This window comes from Podarcis filfolensis, assembly GCF_964270895.1.
Source record: "Podarcis filfolensis genome assembly, chromosome: 8".
Classification (NCBI taxonomy): Eukaryota; Metazoa; Chordata; class Lepidosauria; order Squamata; family Lacertidae; genus Podarcis; species Podarcis filfolensis.
Window position 1 is genome coordinate 14,047,205 of NC_139611.1, and position 16,034 is coordinate 14,063,238.

The window sequence follows — 16,034 nt, forward strand, 5'->3', positions numbered from 1 at the left end:
AACGGATACAGTGGCGGACCCGGAGCTGGGTTCAAATCCTCTGCTTGGATATGAAGCTGGGGCCGCTCGCTTTCTTCCAGCCTAACCTGCCCTTGCAGGGCTGTTGGGATAAAATGAGGAGAACTCTGTATGCCACCTTGAGCTAGCTTGGATGAAAAGGTGGATTCATAGAATTGTAGCGTTGGAAGGGACCCTGTTTAGGGAAGTTTTTAATGTTTGATGTTTTATCGTGTTTTTAATATTCTGTTGAGAGCTTCCCAGAGTGGCTGGGGAAATGGAGCCAGATGGGTGGGGCATAAATAACAAATTATTATTAATTCCCCTATGGATTATCTCGTCCAACTCCCTGGAAATATGCAGTTGTCCATATGGGAATCGAACCTGTAACATTGGTGTTATCAGTACCACACTCTAGCCAACTGAGCTATAAAGAAGTGAAAGTGAGGAAGAATTCAGATTTCTAGAGGAAATAAAGTGGTACCACACTGATGAAAACTGCTCAGACTGAGGACCTCATTCCCTTCCGGGAACCTCATGCCTGTGATGGGAGGGGCTAGGGACAAAGGGGGCGGAGCCACAAATGCAAATTTTACCTTTGTCCACACACTTGCACGCTGCTCTCTATTCCCCATCTAGGCAAGCAAGAGGCATTATCAGAGTCCCCCCCCCCATATTAAATTAGTATCCCGCCTTCACTGCAACAACCTCAGATATGCAGATCACACAACTTTGATGGCAGAAAGTGAGGAGGAATTAAAGAACCTTTTAATGAGGGTGAAAGAGGAGAGCGCAAAATATGGTCTGAAGCTCAACATCAAAAAAACGAAGATCATGGCCACTGGTCCCATCACCTCCTGGCAAATAGAAGGGGAAGAAATGGAGGCAGTGAGAGATTTTACTTTCTTGGGCTCTATGATCACTGCAGATGGTGACAGCAGTCATAAAATTAAAAGACGCCTGCTCCTTGGGAGAAAAGCAATGAAAACATAGACAGCATCTTAAAAAGCAGAGACATCACCTTGCCAACAAAGGTCCATATAGTTAAAGCTGTGGCTTTCCCAGTAGTGATATATAGAAGTGAGAGCTGGACCAGAAAGAAGGCTGATCGCCAAAGACTTGATGCTTTTGAATTCTGGTGCTGGAGGAGACTCTTGAGAGTCCCATGGACTGCAAGAAGATCAAACCTCTCCATTCTTAGGGAAATCAGCCCTGAGTGCTCACTGGAAGGACAGATCGTGAAGCTGAGGCTCCAATACTTTGGCCACTTCATGAGAAGAGAAGACTCCCTGGAAAAGACCCTGATGTTGGGAAAGATGGAGGGCACAAGGAGAAGGGGACGACAGAGGACGAGATGGTTGGACAGTGTTCTCAAAGCTACCAGCATGAGTCTGACCAAACTGTGGGAGGCAGTAGAAGGCAGGAGTGCCTGGCGTGCTCTGGTCCATGGGGTCACGAAGAGTCAGACACGACTAAACAACAACAACTTCCCTGCAAGGAGCTGAATGGTGGTGCTCACAACTGTCCCTTTGTATTGTCCTCACAATGACCCTGTGAGGTAGGTTTGGCTGAGAGGTGGTGACTGGCCCAAGGTTGACCTTTGTACCGGAATGGGGATTTGAACCCTGGGCTCCTAGGTCCACGTTCAGCAGCCTAACCACAATGCCACAGTGAAGACACCGTGACAGGGGAAGCTTACCTGGTTGAACATCTGCCTGTCATGCAGCAACTAAGTACAGCAAATCCCTACAAGAATTATAACCATTGCTAACTCCTCTTAACATAATTGTCTAACAGCAATGTACTAAAAAAAAAAAAAAATAGTTGTGAGAAATAGATGGTGCGGTAACATCTACTTTGGAACTCCCTACTTTGGAACCAGTCGCCTTCTCTGTACTTTTTTGCGGGTGTGTGTGGCTTAAACACCTTTTGCGGTGGAAATGCACAAATTTATTTATTTATACTTCTCATGTTTATACATTTCACTAATTTTACAATATTTTTTGACATTTCAAAATTTGACTTCCCCCTCTTTCAGCGGTTCCTTAAATTTGTTTTTAATATCTTCTGCATATCCAAATTAACAATTTGCTCATTTATTCATCTTATTTAAATATATACTCTTAAGGCTTAAACGATGCGGGTGCCACTGTGGTCTAAACCACAGAGCCTAGGGCTTGCCGATCAGAAGATTGGTGGTTCGAATCCCCGTGACTGGGTGAGCTCCCGTTGTTCGGTCCCTGCTCCTGCCAGCCTAGCAGTTTGAAAGCATGCCAGTGCAAGTAGATAAATAGGTACCACTCCAGCGGGAAGGTAAACAGTGTTTCCATGCGCTGCTCTGGTTAGCTAGAAGCGGCTTAGTCATGCTGGCCACATACCCGGAAGCTGCTGGCTCCCTTGGCCAGTAAAGCCACAACTCCGGAGTTGTCTGTGACTGGACCTAATGGTCCTTTACCTTTAAGGCTTAAACACCTTTTGGTCACACAAGCCTATCCAGATACATAGATGTTGACATCACTTTTGCTGTTGATTTTGCATGTTTTTAACTGATTAAAAAAACCAAAACTGGTCGCATTTCTTGTAAACTGCTAGGCTTTCTTACAATCAAGTGATATGCACATTTTGTTAAATAAAAGAAACGTCATTAAAAACTCAGGGTAAATTGCACAGAAAATTAAATCCATGTATGCGACCACAGTGGCTAGATTGTTACTTGCTCCCAAAATGGAAGGAAACACAAGTCCCAGCAAAGGAAGAATAGATAAAAAAACTTACGGAATATGCAGAAATGGCGAAACTTACCGGAAGAATATGAATTCAAGATAACAAACTTTTTTTATAAAAGAATGGAAATGTTTTATGGAATATTTACAGATAAATCGTAAACAGATAAGATCATTGGCAGGATTATAGCAATAACCTGCAGTTTTATAAGAGTATATATTTGAAGTAGATGAATAAATGAGCAAATTAAGTTAATTCGGATATGCAGGGGATATTCAAAATAAATTTAATGAACCGCAGAAATAGGCGGAAGGAAGTCAAGTTCTGAAATGTTTTTTAAAAATGTAAAATTAGTGAAATTTATAAACTTGAAAAGTATACATAAAATTTAAAAAACTGAAAAAGGAAAAAGGAAATCCAACATATGGAAAGTGCCTCTCACGTCACCTTGGTGGGAGACGCGATTGAACTCTCTATCATTGATTTGCCACTGGCATGGGAAACGTTCTTTTGGAAGGGGCGTGACGTTGCAGACGCGTCACTGAATGCAAATGAGCTGGGGTTCCCCTTCTCCGCCCCGCCTAGGAAGGAGGTAGCGCCTGGCCGCTGACGCCTCCCTGGGTTATCTTGCCCGCCTTCTGCTCCTGCAGGCTGAGCGGGGCGGAGACGGAAACTTCCTTCGTTTTGTCTTTCCAGAGAGCTTGGGACGCTGCCATTCCTTTTCTTAACCGAGGTAAGGCTGGGAGGTGTCCTCAGGGCTTACACTAGCTGCGAGGTTGAACCTCAAGGCAGCAACACTTTGGTGATAGGGTCTCTGAGCATGGAAAGAGTGCCTCTTCACTCCCTCCTTCGCTTGATAAAGCCAATTCTTACCTATCTCCAGGCTAGGCAAAATAGCTGGCGGCATACGTCTTGGAGCCTAGGCTTCTGTATTCTGTATTTGCCATCAGCATGGATGAATTTTTAGGGCTTATTTTATTTACCGCATTGATATTCCACCTTTTCCGCCACATGCTGGCTTGCATGGTCATTAACTTCATTAGTTCCTCTCTGAGTAGCACTAATATTGGATGCAAGGCATTGTTAGCAAAAGCCTTTTGCATTAAAACTTTTGTTCCCTCTAGCAATAAAATGAAGGTTGAGTGTGAAAAACAGGTTGGGGAGTCTAAGCTGTAGTGGAATATATTTAAAAGGGTATGTGTTTTTAGTTCCTATTTCCCTCCAGAGCGCCAAGTGAGTAAACTCCAAACTTTAAAACAGCTGCAACAGTCCCTGCATTAATGGTCATTAATTTGATCCCGTACAGAGAAGCTTGTTTTCATACCGTTAATATTCCCTGTGTGTGTGTTTATCTGAACCATTTTAATCCTGCTCACCAGCAAAAAAAAAAAAAGGGGGGGGGGCTTGTGAATGTAGCTCAGAAATGTGAAGGCACTGTCCTCATGCTTAACAAGACTAAAAAATAAAAAATACACACAGCACAAAAGGAAACAAGGTTGGGAGGGAGGAGGAAGAAAGCAAACTTGCGCCCTTACCAGGAACCTTGTTATTACCAGCTGGAGTGGAAAGATTTCAATTAGAGGAGGAGTCAAAGTTGGTGCTTTTTTGACAAAGGTCTGAAAAAGAGGTTATCCTGGCTTCCTGTCCTGTAGCCATATTAATTATAATGTTAGACCAGCTCTGATAATACCAATCTGAGCCTGAAACCAAGCAGCAGCTTGAGGGCTGTTTTGGCTAGCACCAAAGCTGGAGAAGGAAGGGTTAAACCTCAGCTCCACCTTGCTGGGATCCTAATTAATCAGGTGATCCCCAGCTGGGGCTCCTGCTTTGCACTTAAAACAAAAAAAAATTTCCTGTATCTAGTTTGTCCTTGTATCCGCCCAAGTGAGTTTAGAACTTGAGCCTAGCCTCTTGCACCCTAATTCATTCATTTGAGATGCTGATTTAAGAGGCCAACTAACATTATTGTTTTACGGGATTTCCCCCCCTGACTAGCTCAATGATAGAATTCTCTATTTATAAGATTCTAACCTTCACTGGAGGGACGCGGGTGGCGCTGTGGGTTAAAACACAGAGCCTAGGATTTGCCGATCAGAAGGTCGGCGGTTCAAATCCTCGCTACGGGGTGAGCTCGGTCCCTGCTCCTGCCAACCTAGCAGTTTGAAAGCACGTCAAAGTGCAAGTACATAAATAGGTACTGCTCCGGCAGGAAGGTAAATGGCATTTCCGTGTGCTGCTCTGGTTCGCCAGAAGTGGCTTAGTGATGCTGGCCACATGACCCGGAAGCTGTACGCTGGCTCCCTCGGCTAATAAAGTGAGATGAGCAGCGCAACCCCAGAGTCGGTCACAACTAGACCTAATGGTCAGGGGTCTCTTTACCTTTAACCTTCACTGGAGGGATGAGGGTGGCACTGTGGTCTAAACCACAGAGCCTAGGGCTTGCCGACCTAGCAGTTCAAAAGCACGTGAAAGTTCAAGTAGATAAATAGGTACCGCTCCAGCGGGAAGGTAAACGGCGTTTCTGTGTGCTGTTCTGGTTTCGCTAGAAGCGGCTTAGTCTTGCTGGCCACATGACCCAGAAGTTGTACACCGGCTCCCTCAGCCAGTAAAGTGAGATGAGCGCCGCAACCCCAGAGTCGTCCGTGACTGGACCTAACGGTCAGGGGTCCCTTTACCTTTACCTAACCTTCACTGGGCACAAGATTCCAAGAACTGGAAGGGACTCAAATGCATTGGTTTTTTGTTCTTGCCACGACAGGACCTAATGGTCAGGGGTCCCTTTACCTTTACCTATATTTTAACAATCCCAAAGGTTTGAGAGTCAGTAGCCCAGAGGCTGTGACAGTCTCACAGTAAGTTGTGCATATCATCTCCAGAAAAACGAGATTGCAAGGAAGCTCTCATAGGATGAAACTGTATGTGAATAAGTTGCTAGAAAAACCAGAAAAGAGAATATTTTGTAAAATGTGCTTCGTGTAACAGGAGGTAATCCAGTACAGCAATTTTAATCAAAACTTGAGATATGGTAGTTATTATTATTATTATTATTATTATTATTATTATTATTATTATTTACTGTGGTGATTTGTTGTGGAACAACCCCACTGAAGAAGATTAACTTAAGTTACCCAGACGTCATTGCTGGTTGCGAAGAGGGCTTCATGACAGTGAAAGCTTCTAGGACCCCAAAATGTAGCGTGCCACTGATCCAGATTGACCCCAGAAACCCACAACAGTGTTGTAATTTTCCTACCACCACTGCAAGTTTCCTACACACACCCATGCCCACCCCCACACAGTGCTTTTTTCGGGGGGTACGCAGTGGTATACATACCCCTAAACATTTTGTGAATCTAAGCTTGGCCTCATTGAGGGGTAGTATTTCAATATGGGATGTGGGTGGCGCTGTAGTCTAAACCTCAGAGCCTTGGCTTGCTGATCGGAAGGCTGGCGGTTCAAATCCCCGTGACGGGGTGAGCTCCCGTTTCTCAGTCCCTGCTCCTGCCAACCTAGCAGCTCGAAAGCACGTTAAAGTGCAAGTAGATAAATAGGTACCGCTCCGGCGGGAAGGTAAACGGCATTTCCGTGCGCTGCTCTGGTTTTGCCAGAAGTGGCTTAGTCCTGCTGGCCACATGACCCGGAAAAACTGTCTGCGGACAAACATCGGCTCCCTTGGCCAGTAAACGAGATGAGCGTGCAACCCCAGAGTCATTTATGACTGGACTTAACTGTTAGGGGTCCTTTACCTTTATTTCAATACAAGTAGGAAAATGAGAGTACCCCTAAACATTTTTTTAAAAGAAAAAAGCACTCGTGTGTGTGTGTAAATTTTGTTATTAAATTTTCTGTTTTGCAATTTAGAATATTCATTTAAACAACCTTAAAATATTCATGACTTCCCTTCTTCTCTCTCCATGGTTCATTTTGCATAGCATAAATCCCTGCATATTTTATATAAACTAAATCATTCAGTATTCCATTATTACTTCCCTCAAAACTTATTCACACTGTTGAATTTATCTTAATGCTGCCCATGTTTTCAAGTATACACAATCCTCCCCTCCCATATATTCAATAAACATTTTCCAATCTTCTCCAAACAAATGTTCTTCTTGTTCTCTTATTCTATAAGTTAGGTCCGTAAGCTGTGCATATTCCATCAGTTAAGTTGCCATTCACTCGTTTTCCATTTTGGGGCTAACAAAACATGAGCCGCTATAGTGGCATGCATAAATAACCTTTTTTGACACATGGGAATTTCCATCTGAATCATCCCCTACAAAAAGAGGGGTTTTTTTTTGGAAATGTGTTTTTAAACATATTTTTTTCCAATTCATTATGGATTATTTCCCAATACTCTTTTACCCATTTTCATGTCCACCACATATGAAAGGAAGTACCCCCGACCTTATTGCATCTCCAGCACTGATCTGATTCAGTCTTACACATCTTAGCCAGTCTAAAGATAAAAGTAAAGGGACCCCTGACCATTAGGTCCAGTCATGACCGACTCTGGGGTTGTGGCGCTCATCTTGCTTTATTGGCCGAGGGAGCCGGCGTACAGCTTCCGGGTCATGTGGCCAGCATGACTAAGCCGCTTCTGGTGAACCAGAGCAGCACACGGAAACACCGTTTACCTTCCCGCCGGAGCGGTACCTATTTATCTACTTGCACTTTGACATGCTTTCAAACTGCTAGGTTGGCAGGAGCAGGGACCGAGCAACGGGAGCTCACCCCATCGCGGGGATTCGAACCGCCAACGTTCTGATCGGCAAGTCCTAGGCTCTGTGGTTTAACCCACAGCACTACCCTTGGAGTTGAATATAAATCATTTTCAAGTTGTTCTCCTTCAGGGAATAACATGCTGTAAACTTCAGGTCGCTCTGAAGGAGCAAGCCCTATTGATTCCTAGCGGGTTTGGGTCTGAGTAGCCCAGGTCTCCTGCCTTTGCATTTATTTTGCATCTCTAAAACCTCTCTCGGCCAAGACTTCTCTTGCGGAAGATGGTGTCCATCAACGACCTGCCTCTGGAGATCCTGCTGGATGTGTTTGACTTCTTTCCTTCGTGGCACCTGCTCCGCTGCTTCCGTTGGGTGTGCTGCTGGTGGAGGGACCTGGTAGACTCCTTGAACGCTCAGTGGAAAGACAAGTGCAGACGGGCCAGCTACCCCATTGAGATGCTGACCAGTCCTTTCCCAGACTGGAAGGTCTTCTACCTTCTCTGCAAGCTGCAGAAGAACATTGTCCGGAATCCTTTCGGCAAAGGTGGGTATCTGCTCGGTGGCAGAGGGCTACCCCTGGCTGCTAGCCTATGGTTATTAGATTTTTTCCAATGAATCCAATGAATTAATTTTTTTTTGAGGCTGAGTAGCAACAGGGAGTCAGTAGTGGAGATGGTGAGGCAAAAGACCCTGGGCCCAAGCACACATGCATATTGTATAAAGGTGCAAAGCCATAGCTGTCAACTTACAGATTTGAAAATAAGGGACCAGCAGCCTCGAAAATAAGGGATCAGCAGCCAAAATAAGGGATTTTCCAAGCACAGGTATGTTCAGCTTCTGAGCCCCTCCAAGCCAAAGGCAGAAAGCCCAGCCAGCAGCCAAACGAAGCCTCAAGCGGTGGTTCCCACAGCGCAGCAACCGGGCAAAGGGGATGCAGCAAGGAAAACCACCGTCACCTCTCCGCTGGGAAGCGCTGAGCAAAGGCGAGTCCCCAGGCAATGCGGCCGATTTGATCGGCACAAGGCATGCAAGCTCCACCCCCCAGTCGTTCTTAGACTCCTTATTGGGTGAGCAACACAGCCAAGCAACACAGTTGGAGCTTCCCTCCTCCCTGGCCGGCAGGGAGGGAGGGAGAGGAGCTGCTTCCTTTGAAACCCGGGAAATTTAAGGGACATCATCAATAAGGGACAGCAGCGGGACACAGCCCTGGGATAAGGGACTTTCCCACCAAATAAGGGGTGGTTGACAGCTATGTGCAAAGCCCTTCTTTTGCACCCTGTGAAACATAAATGTGCAGGTTTTTTTTAAAAAAACCTGGGCAACGCCCACCCACCCGAGCCTCCCCTGATCTGTCAAAACAAAGGAGGAAGGCGGGATCTACAATGGATTGCTGCCTGCGCAGTTTTCTTTGATGGGGGGGGAATTTCAATGTGAGGTGGTGACAAAAAACAAGTTCCGCCCCAAGTACCACCTGACCATTCTACACCACTGTACCCACCCACCCTGTTTTCATGCTTTGCTCTGATATGACCTTGCTATGGCAATCGTCGGTCGCCATGTTGTTGGGGCTGGGTCGGAGTTTTTTCCACTTGGCAAATTTGTACCGGCCATTTGGTTTTTGCCTGTCTCGTAGCAATTGTTGCAACTTTTGTGAGGTTAGGCCTCCGTTTGGTTGCAGGGGATGTTGTTACCTTCGCCTGCCCCTCCTCAGTAAGGGTATCCTGTTAAAGCGATTCGTGAATACTGTCCAAAGCCTGGGCGTGGGCTAGGGCCATGTCACAGCCCCTATGGGGACCCCTCAGAGTCTCAGAGTGGTGCCGCTATCTGACGTAAGTTATAAAGGTAAAGGGACCCCTGACCATTAGGTCCAGTCGTGGCCGACTCTGGGGTTGCAGCGCTCATCTCGCTCTATTGGCCGAGGGAGCTAGCGTACAGCTTCCGGGTCATGTGGCCAGCATGACTAAGCTGCTTCTGGCAAACCAGAGCAGCGCACGGAAACGCCGTTTACCTTCCCGCCAGAGCGGTACCTGTTTATCTACTTGCACTTTGATGTGCTTTCAAACTGCTAGGTTGGCAGGAGCAGGGACCGAGCAACGGGAGCTCACCCCGTCGTGGGGATTCGAATCGCCGACCCTCTGATCAGCAAGTCCTAGGCTCTGTGGTTTAACCCACAGCGCTACCCACGTCTCCGCCAACGTAAGTTATAGGGCACCCCATATCGGTGGTTTAACCTTCTGTGGACTCCCTGCAGATGGGCAGGAGTCAAGATATAGTCTGGCTTCACCCCAGTGCCTATGCCAGACAGCTCACGTTGGTAACCAATAAAGTTGTGGCCTATTTTGAACCCATAAACCAAAATACTCTGCATCGGTGTTATGCACTGAGTTGAATAGGATCCAAAATGCAGCAGTCTGATTGGTCCTAGAACAATAGGATCCAAAATGCAGCAGTCTGATTGGTCCTAGAACAATAGGATTCAGAATACAGCAGTCTGATTGGTCCTAGAACAATGCAGCAGTATGATTGGGCTGCAGGAGCCACCCAATCCAGCTCCAGATGGAAGTGAATCCACAACCTGATTGGCCTACAGGAGAATCCCGGAAATAGCCAGTCACGTGGGGCTATTTATATAAATGTATATTATATAATGTATATAAAGCAGATACTTTGGGGAAACATTCATTCCTCCTCACCACTATGAGCTGAATAAAGAGCATGAAATCCACTCTCAACTCCGAGCATATTTCAGTCAGTGCGTTTTATTGTTCTCCTGGGAACTTTGTGGCTCAGGTGCCTTGGCACGCAACAGGATACTGGACTTGATGGGCCATTGTCCTGACCTAGCAAGTCTCTCTTAAAGTTCTTACGCCCTCCTTTCTTCCTTCTCCCGCAGAGGAATTTCTCTACTGGGAAATCGACAAGCATCAGGAGCACTGCTGGGGTGTGGAGGAGCTGTTAGCAGACGAATACCCCCATGACAACATCACGAAATGTTTCTTTGCCTTCAATGGGTGAGGACCTTTTTATAGGTTCAGTAAATCCTCAAATGTGGCTATGGATTTAGAAGATTGGTCACATGGTAGTGGAGGACCTGCATTGAATGCAGAAGGTCCAACCTATATCCCTGGCATCTCTAGGTAGGGCAGGGAAAAGACTCTTCTAGGAATCCCTTGAGAGCTGCGGCCAGAGTCAAAGAGTGGACAATATAAAACTAGTTGGACCAATAGTCTGACTCAACAGGCAGCCCTTCTTTCATGAGGACTGGAACCTTAGAGAAAAGAACGCAGGTTAGATGGAGAACACCTGCTTTGCATGCAGAAAGTCCTGAATTTGATTCCCAGCATCTCCAGGTAGCTCTAGAAGAGACTTTTCTTGTGATAGGATAGATAGATGCTGCCAGTCAGTGGTCTGGCTCAGTGTAAGGCAGGAAGATCCAGTCTCCTTTTCTCCCCTCAAGGGCTATTTCAGTAGAAGCAGAGAGTAAAATTAAAGATGTCCATCGGTGGCAAAAGAAGGACCACAGGAAGGCTTAAGGTATCTGGTTTCTCTGCCCTCCTCTCCTGCAGTGCAGGCTGCCTTCTGAGGGCTGGATTGGACTCATTGGCTGCCAGTTGCCAGTCTCCAAGGGCACAAAAGGTTAACAAGCTGGGCTGGTGATGGTGGTACCTTGATTTTCAAACTTAATCTGTTCCATAAGTCCGTTCCAAAACCAAAGCATTCCAAAACCAAGGCACACTTTCCCATAGAAAGTAATGCAAAACAGACTTTTAAAAACAACCCCTAAAACAGCAATTTAACATGAATTTTACTATGTAACGAGACCATTGATCCATAAAATGAAAGCAATAATCGATGTACTGTTCTATAAAATAAGGAAAACAGTATTGTAGATGACACAAATTAAAATTATTATTTTTTCTTACCTGCACTGATGATAGTCATTGTTTGGATGGGGTGATTTTATCAATTTCTGCAGTCACACAATCAATCAATCAATCAATCAATCAGTCAGTAGCTGAACTGGATTCCACACAGGCACAAAAACAAATTAACCAAAAAGGCCTTAAAAAACCCCCACAAAATAAATAGCGAAAACAAAAGCACCAAACCTAATCTGTCTGTTTGACTTCCGAAATGTTTGAAAACCAAGGCACAGCTTCTGATTGGTGCAGGCATTCGGAAAACAATAGCCGACAGCCACGTCAGACATTCGGCTTCCAAAAAACATTCGAAAACTGGAACACTTACTTCTGGTTTTCCGGAATTTGAGAACCAAGGTACCACTGTACTTGAAATGGCTTTGATTTCCTTCCTCAAATCTCAGGCCCGACACAAAAATTCAACGCATCACCTTGAAGGACCACGGCTACACGGACGAGTTGATGGACTACGTGACACCCCATATTGTGGTGCAGGATTGGTGAGTGCTGGAACTGGCCTCAGAAGAGCTTGCAGGATCAAACCCCCATCTAGTCCTGTTATTACAGTTCCCAGCCAGAGGGGTGGGTTTGGTAGGTCTTGAGTAGCAGGGAAAAAAACCCTACCAGGGTTGTTTAGGTGTGTTTGAGGATTTATCCTGAACTTCCGAGGGTTATTTAGCAAAATTTACAGCCCGCTTAAAGATAAAGGTACCCCTGACCGTTAGGTCATCAGGAAACCCCTATGAGTTCATTCACGCTTTTGCATTTTAATCATTTTGTGCACTACAGTGTTTCTCAAACTCAGGTCTCTAGCTGTTTTGGGACTACAGTTCCCATCTTCCCTGACCACTGATCCTGCTAGCTAGGGATGATGGGAGTTGTATTCCCAAAACAGCTGGAGACCCAAGTTTGGAAAACACTGGCATACAGGTTAATTTCTCCCCGGGTCTGAGAGCTTTCCCCGTTGTTCCTTGTGGAAAACTGGATCTTACTCTCTTATCAGGTGCGTGGAAAATCCAGAGAGAGATTTTGCTTTGCTTATCTTGCTCAGTTTGGTTCCGTGAGTAAGGCTAGATTTTTGGCAAGGCTGGAAAAGTAAGAAAAGCTCTCCGACCTGGGGTGGGTGGGAATTAACTGAAACACAAAATGTTCAAAATATGGGTTGGGAGAAAGTGTGGGTGGTTTGCAAAAGAACAATCTAACATATTCATTAGCAAATACCGATTTCAAACCAAACATCAGAAACAAATTGATGTGGTTTTTAAAATCAAGATATAAATCCAAGTGTTTTTAAATGACTGGTTTTACGTGGCCAGAAAGAACACAACTGCCCTCCTGTAGCAGGCCTGAAATACAATAGAATTGTAGATTTAGGACCCCAAGGGTCATCTAGTCTAACCCCACCCTCGCAGTGCAATGTGTGATGAGCTGCCTGCTTTGGAGATGCCCCACTTTTGTTTTGAAGGTGCCGCAAGTGCCTCCAAAGCAGCTGGTTTTGCTTCAGCCTTTGGGCTTCATCTGCACACTTGCTGTTGTTTAGTTGTGTCCAACTCTTCATGACGCCATAGACCAGAGCACGCCAGGCCCTCCTGTCTTCCACGGCCTCCCACAGTTTGGTCAAACTTATGCTGGTAGCTTCCAGAACACTGTCCAACCATCTCGTCCTCTGTCGTCCCCTTCTCCTTGTGCCCTCCATCTTTCCCAACATCAGGGTCTTTTCCAGGGAGTCTTCTCTTCTCATGAGGTGGCTAAAGTATTGGAGCCTCAGCTTCAGGATCTGTCCTTCCAGTGAGCACTCAAGGCTGATTTCCTTCAGAATGGAGAGGTTTGCAGTCCACGGGACTCTCAAGAGTCTCCTCCAGCACCATAATTCAAAAGCATCAATTCTTCGGCAATCAGCCTTCTTTGTGGTCCAGCTCTCACTTCCATACATCACTACTGGGAAAACCATAGCTTTAACTATACGGACCTTTGTTGGCAAGGTGATGTCTCTGCTTTTTAAGATGCTGCCTAGGTTTGTCATCTGCACACTATAAAGCAGCAATTACGATATTGTCTTTACTCTGCCAATGACTGGGCAGCCATGATACTTCTTACACTTGGCTTGATTTTGCCTTGTGCCCTTCTCCCCAACAGGTCTGATGTCCTGTACCCAAATCCTCGTTACAACTACAGACTGACCGTGAAGCTGCTGGCTGCAGATTTTAAAGCCCTCTATACCTGCTATATCTCGAATGGGGAGGTAATCAAGGATGGCACAAGGAACTGGAAAAAGGTAAATCCGGGATTTAAGGCAGGAGAAGTACTCAGCCAGGGTTTGATGAGGCCCTAAGCTACTGAAGGTAATGGGGCCCTTTATATGTCCAGCTTTCCTTTGTCAACAACAAATTGTCCCTGTTTTTTGTGTTGAATATTTGCTATAATACCAGATAACAGATACAACAGCTTGACCTACATTCAAGTGTGCTGCACTGCAGTCTGCAGCTGCATGCTGCATGTTGCCATGCAACCAGTCCATGCAGAATGTAGGCACCCTGTACAGTCATGCCTCGGGTTACAGCCACTTCAGGTTCCTTTTTTTGGGTTATAGACCGCCGAAACCCGGAAGTACCAGAGCGGGTTACCTCCGGGTTTTGGCAGTCACGCATGCATAGAAGCACTAAATCGCACTTTGCACATGTGCAGATGCGCCGAATCGCAACCCGCCTGTGTGCAGATGCGGGTTGCAAACATGCATCCTGCACGGATCACGTTCGCAACCCAAGCGTCCACTGTATATAGAAATGAGCAAATCAGTGATATTTTAGGGAGCAGGCTAGCAGGCGGGGCCCATTACTTACATCATAGGAGCCCACACAACACAAAACACTGTTGCTGTATGTAGGTTTTATTTGTTTTTTATCTTATATTTTGGAAATGTACATCCAGTTGTTGTTTTTCCTTTAATTTTTTGGGGGGGAACCCAAGAGAGTGGGGCCCTAAGCTATAGCTTATCTGTAAATCCGGCACTCTGTGCTCAGCAGTGGCCTAGCTTGAGGGTGGGGTGGGGGCAATGGGGTAGTTGTCCCGGGTGCAAAGTTGTGAAGGAGGCACAACATTCCGACACCCGGTGCTACTTCAATACAGCTGCACCCACCTGTTGCTGTGCTCTGGTGAAAACTCCTTCTCCCTCCCCATCCGAAATTTCCAGACTGTGTACATCTTCCGCAACTACCCCAGCGGAGTCCGCCACATCCATTTTGAGCACGGCGTGGACTATGGAAAGCTTGCCAACAGCAGCGTCATTGTGGGCCCGAACTTCCCGTAGAAGAAGAGGAAAACACCCCGAAGAGAAGGAAAGGGTTGCTGAGCAGCTTGAACCCACCTCACCTGGAGTTCTCTCAGTGTCCCTATGGATCTTGGATGCTGGTTATGGTCCCTGCTTAAGAAACCATTCCTCTGAAGCTGTATGTCTGCATTTTAAAAGTTATCATTGGATTTTTATTTTTTAAGGGGAAGTTTTAAAGTCTATCAATAAAGTACTCGACTCGAATGTATGTTCTGGGTATGAAACAGGATGGGAGAGCTGTGGCTCAGTGGTAAATGGCTGCCTGGTATGCAGAAAGGTCATGGGTTTGATCCTCAGCATCTTCAGGTGGGAGAGCTGCTGCTGGTCAGTGTAAACCATGGGTAGGCAAACTAAGGCCCGGAGGCCAGATCTGGCCCAATCGCCTTCTAAATCCGGCCCGCGGATGGTCTGGAAATTAGTGTGTTTTTACATGAGTAGAGGGACGCGGGTGGCGCTGAGGGTTAAACCACAGAGCCTAGGACTTGCCGATCAGAAGGTTGACGGTTCGAATCCCCGCGATGGGGTGAGCTCCCGTTGCTCGGTCCTTGCTCCTGCCAATGTCAAAGTGCAAGTAGATAAATAGGTACTGCTCCAGCGAGAAGGTAAACGGCGTTTCCGTGCACTGCTCTGGTTCGCCAGAAGCAGCTTAGTCATGCTGGCCACATGACCCGGAAGCTCCCTCGGCCAATAAAGCGAGATGAGCACCACAACCCCAGAGTCAGTCATGACTGGACCTAATGGTCAGGGGTCCCTTTACCTTTACTTTACATGAGTAGAATGTGTCCTTTTATTTAAAATGCATCTCTGGGTTATTTGTGGGGCCTGCCTGGTGTTTTTTCATGAGTAGAATGTGTGCTTTTATTTAAAATGCATCTCTGGGTTATTTGAGGGGCATAGGAATTCATTCATTTCCCCCCCAAAAATATAGTCCGGCCCACCCATAAGGTCTGATGGACAGTGGACTGGCTCCCTGCTGAAAAGGTTTGCTGACCCTTGTAAACAATGCTGAGCTCTGCTTTCCTTTGAACCACATCAGAGAGGCTGGGGGGGGGGGTCTTGTCAACTGGGCAGCCCAGGACCTCCAGACACACTGCCCAGGCTTGCAGCCCAGGGAGATCACTTCAATGCTGTTAATACATGAAATATGCTCGGAGTTGAGAGTGGATTTCATGCTCTTTATTCAGCTCATAGTGGTGAGGAGGAATGAAAGTTCCCCCAGAGTATCTGCTTTATATACATTATTTACACGATGGGCTGCACGTGATTGGCTAATTCCGGGATTCTCCTGTAGGCCAATCAGGTTGTGGATTCACTTCCATCTGGAGCTGGATTGGGTGGCTCCTG

At 46.2% G+C, this 16,034-nt stretch overlaps 1 protein-coding gene across 2 annotated transcripts; it reads left to right on the plus strand.

The window, feature by feature from the left end:
* Positions 1-3,350: 3,350 nt before the first annotated feature.
* LOC310769524 (F-box only protein 6-like) lies at positions 3,351-14,898 on the plus strand. 2 transcript variants are annotated; one of them, XM_083628991.1, is made up of 6 exons: positions 3,351-3,454; positions 7,725-7,986; positions 10,336-10,453; positions 11,767-11,862; positions 13,499-13,637; positions 14,553-14,898. In XM_083628991.1, the coding sequence occupies exons 2-6, from the start codon at positions 7,725-7,727 to the stop codon at positions 14,667-14,669; spliced, it is 732 nt and encodes a 243-aa protein (XP_083485117.1). In that variant the 5' UTR covers positions 3,351-3,454; the 3' UTR covers positions 14,670-14,898. The 2 variants fall into 2 exon arrangements, with proteins under 2 accessions (XP_083485117.1, XP_083485118.1); XM_083628992.1 differs by lacking the exon at positions 3,351-3,454 and having other exon boundaries at positions 7,623-7,986; positions 14,489-14,605.
* Positions 14,899-16,034: the final 1,136 nt, after the last annotated feature.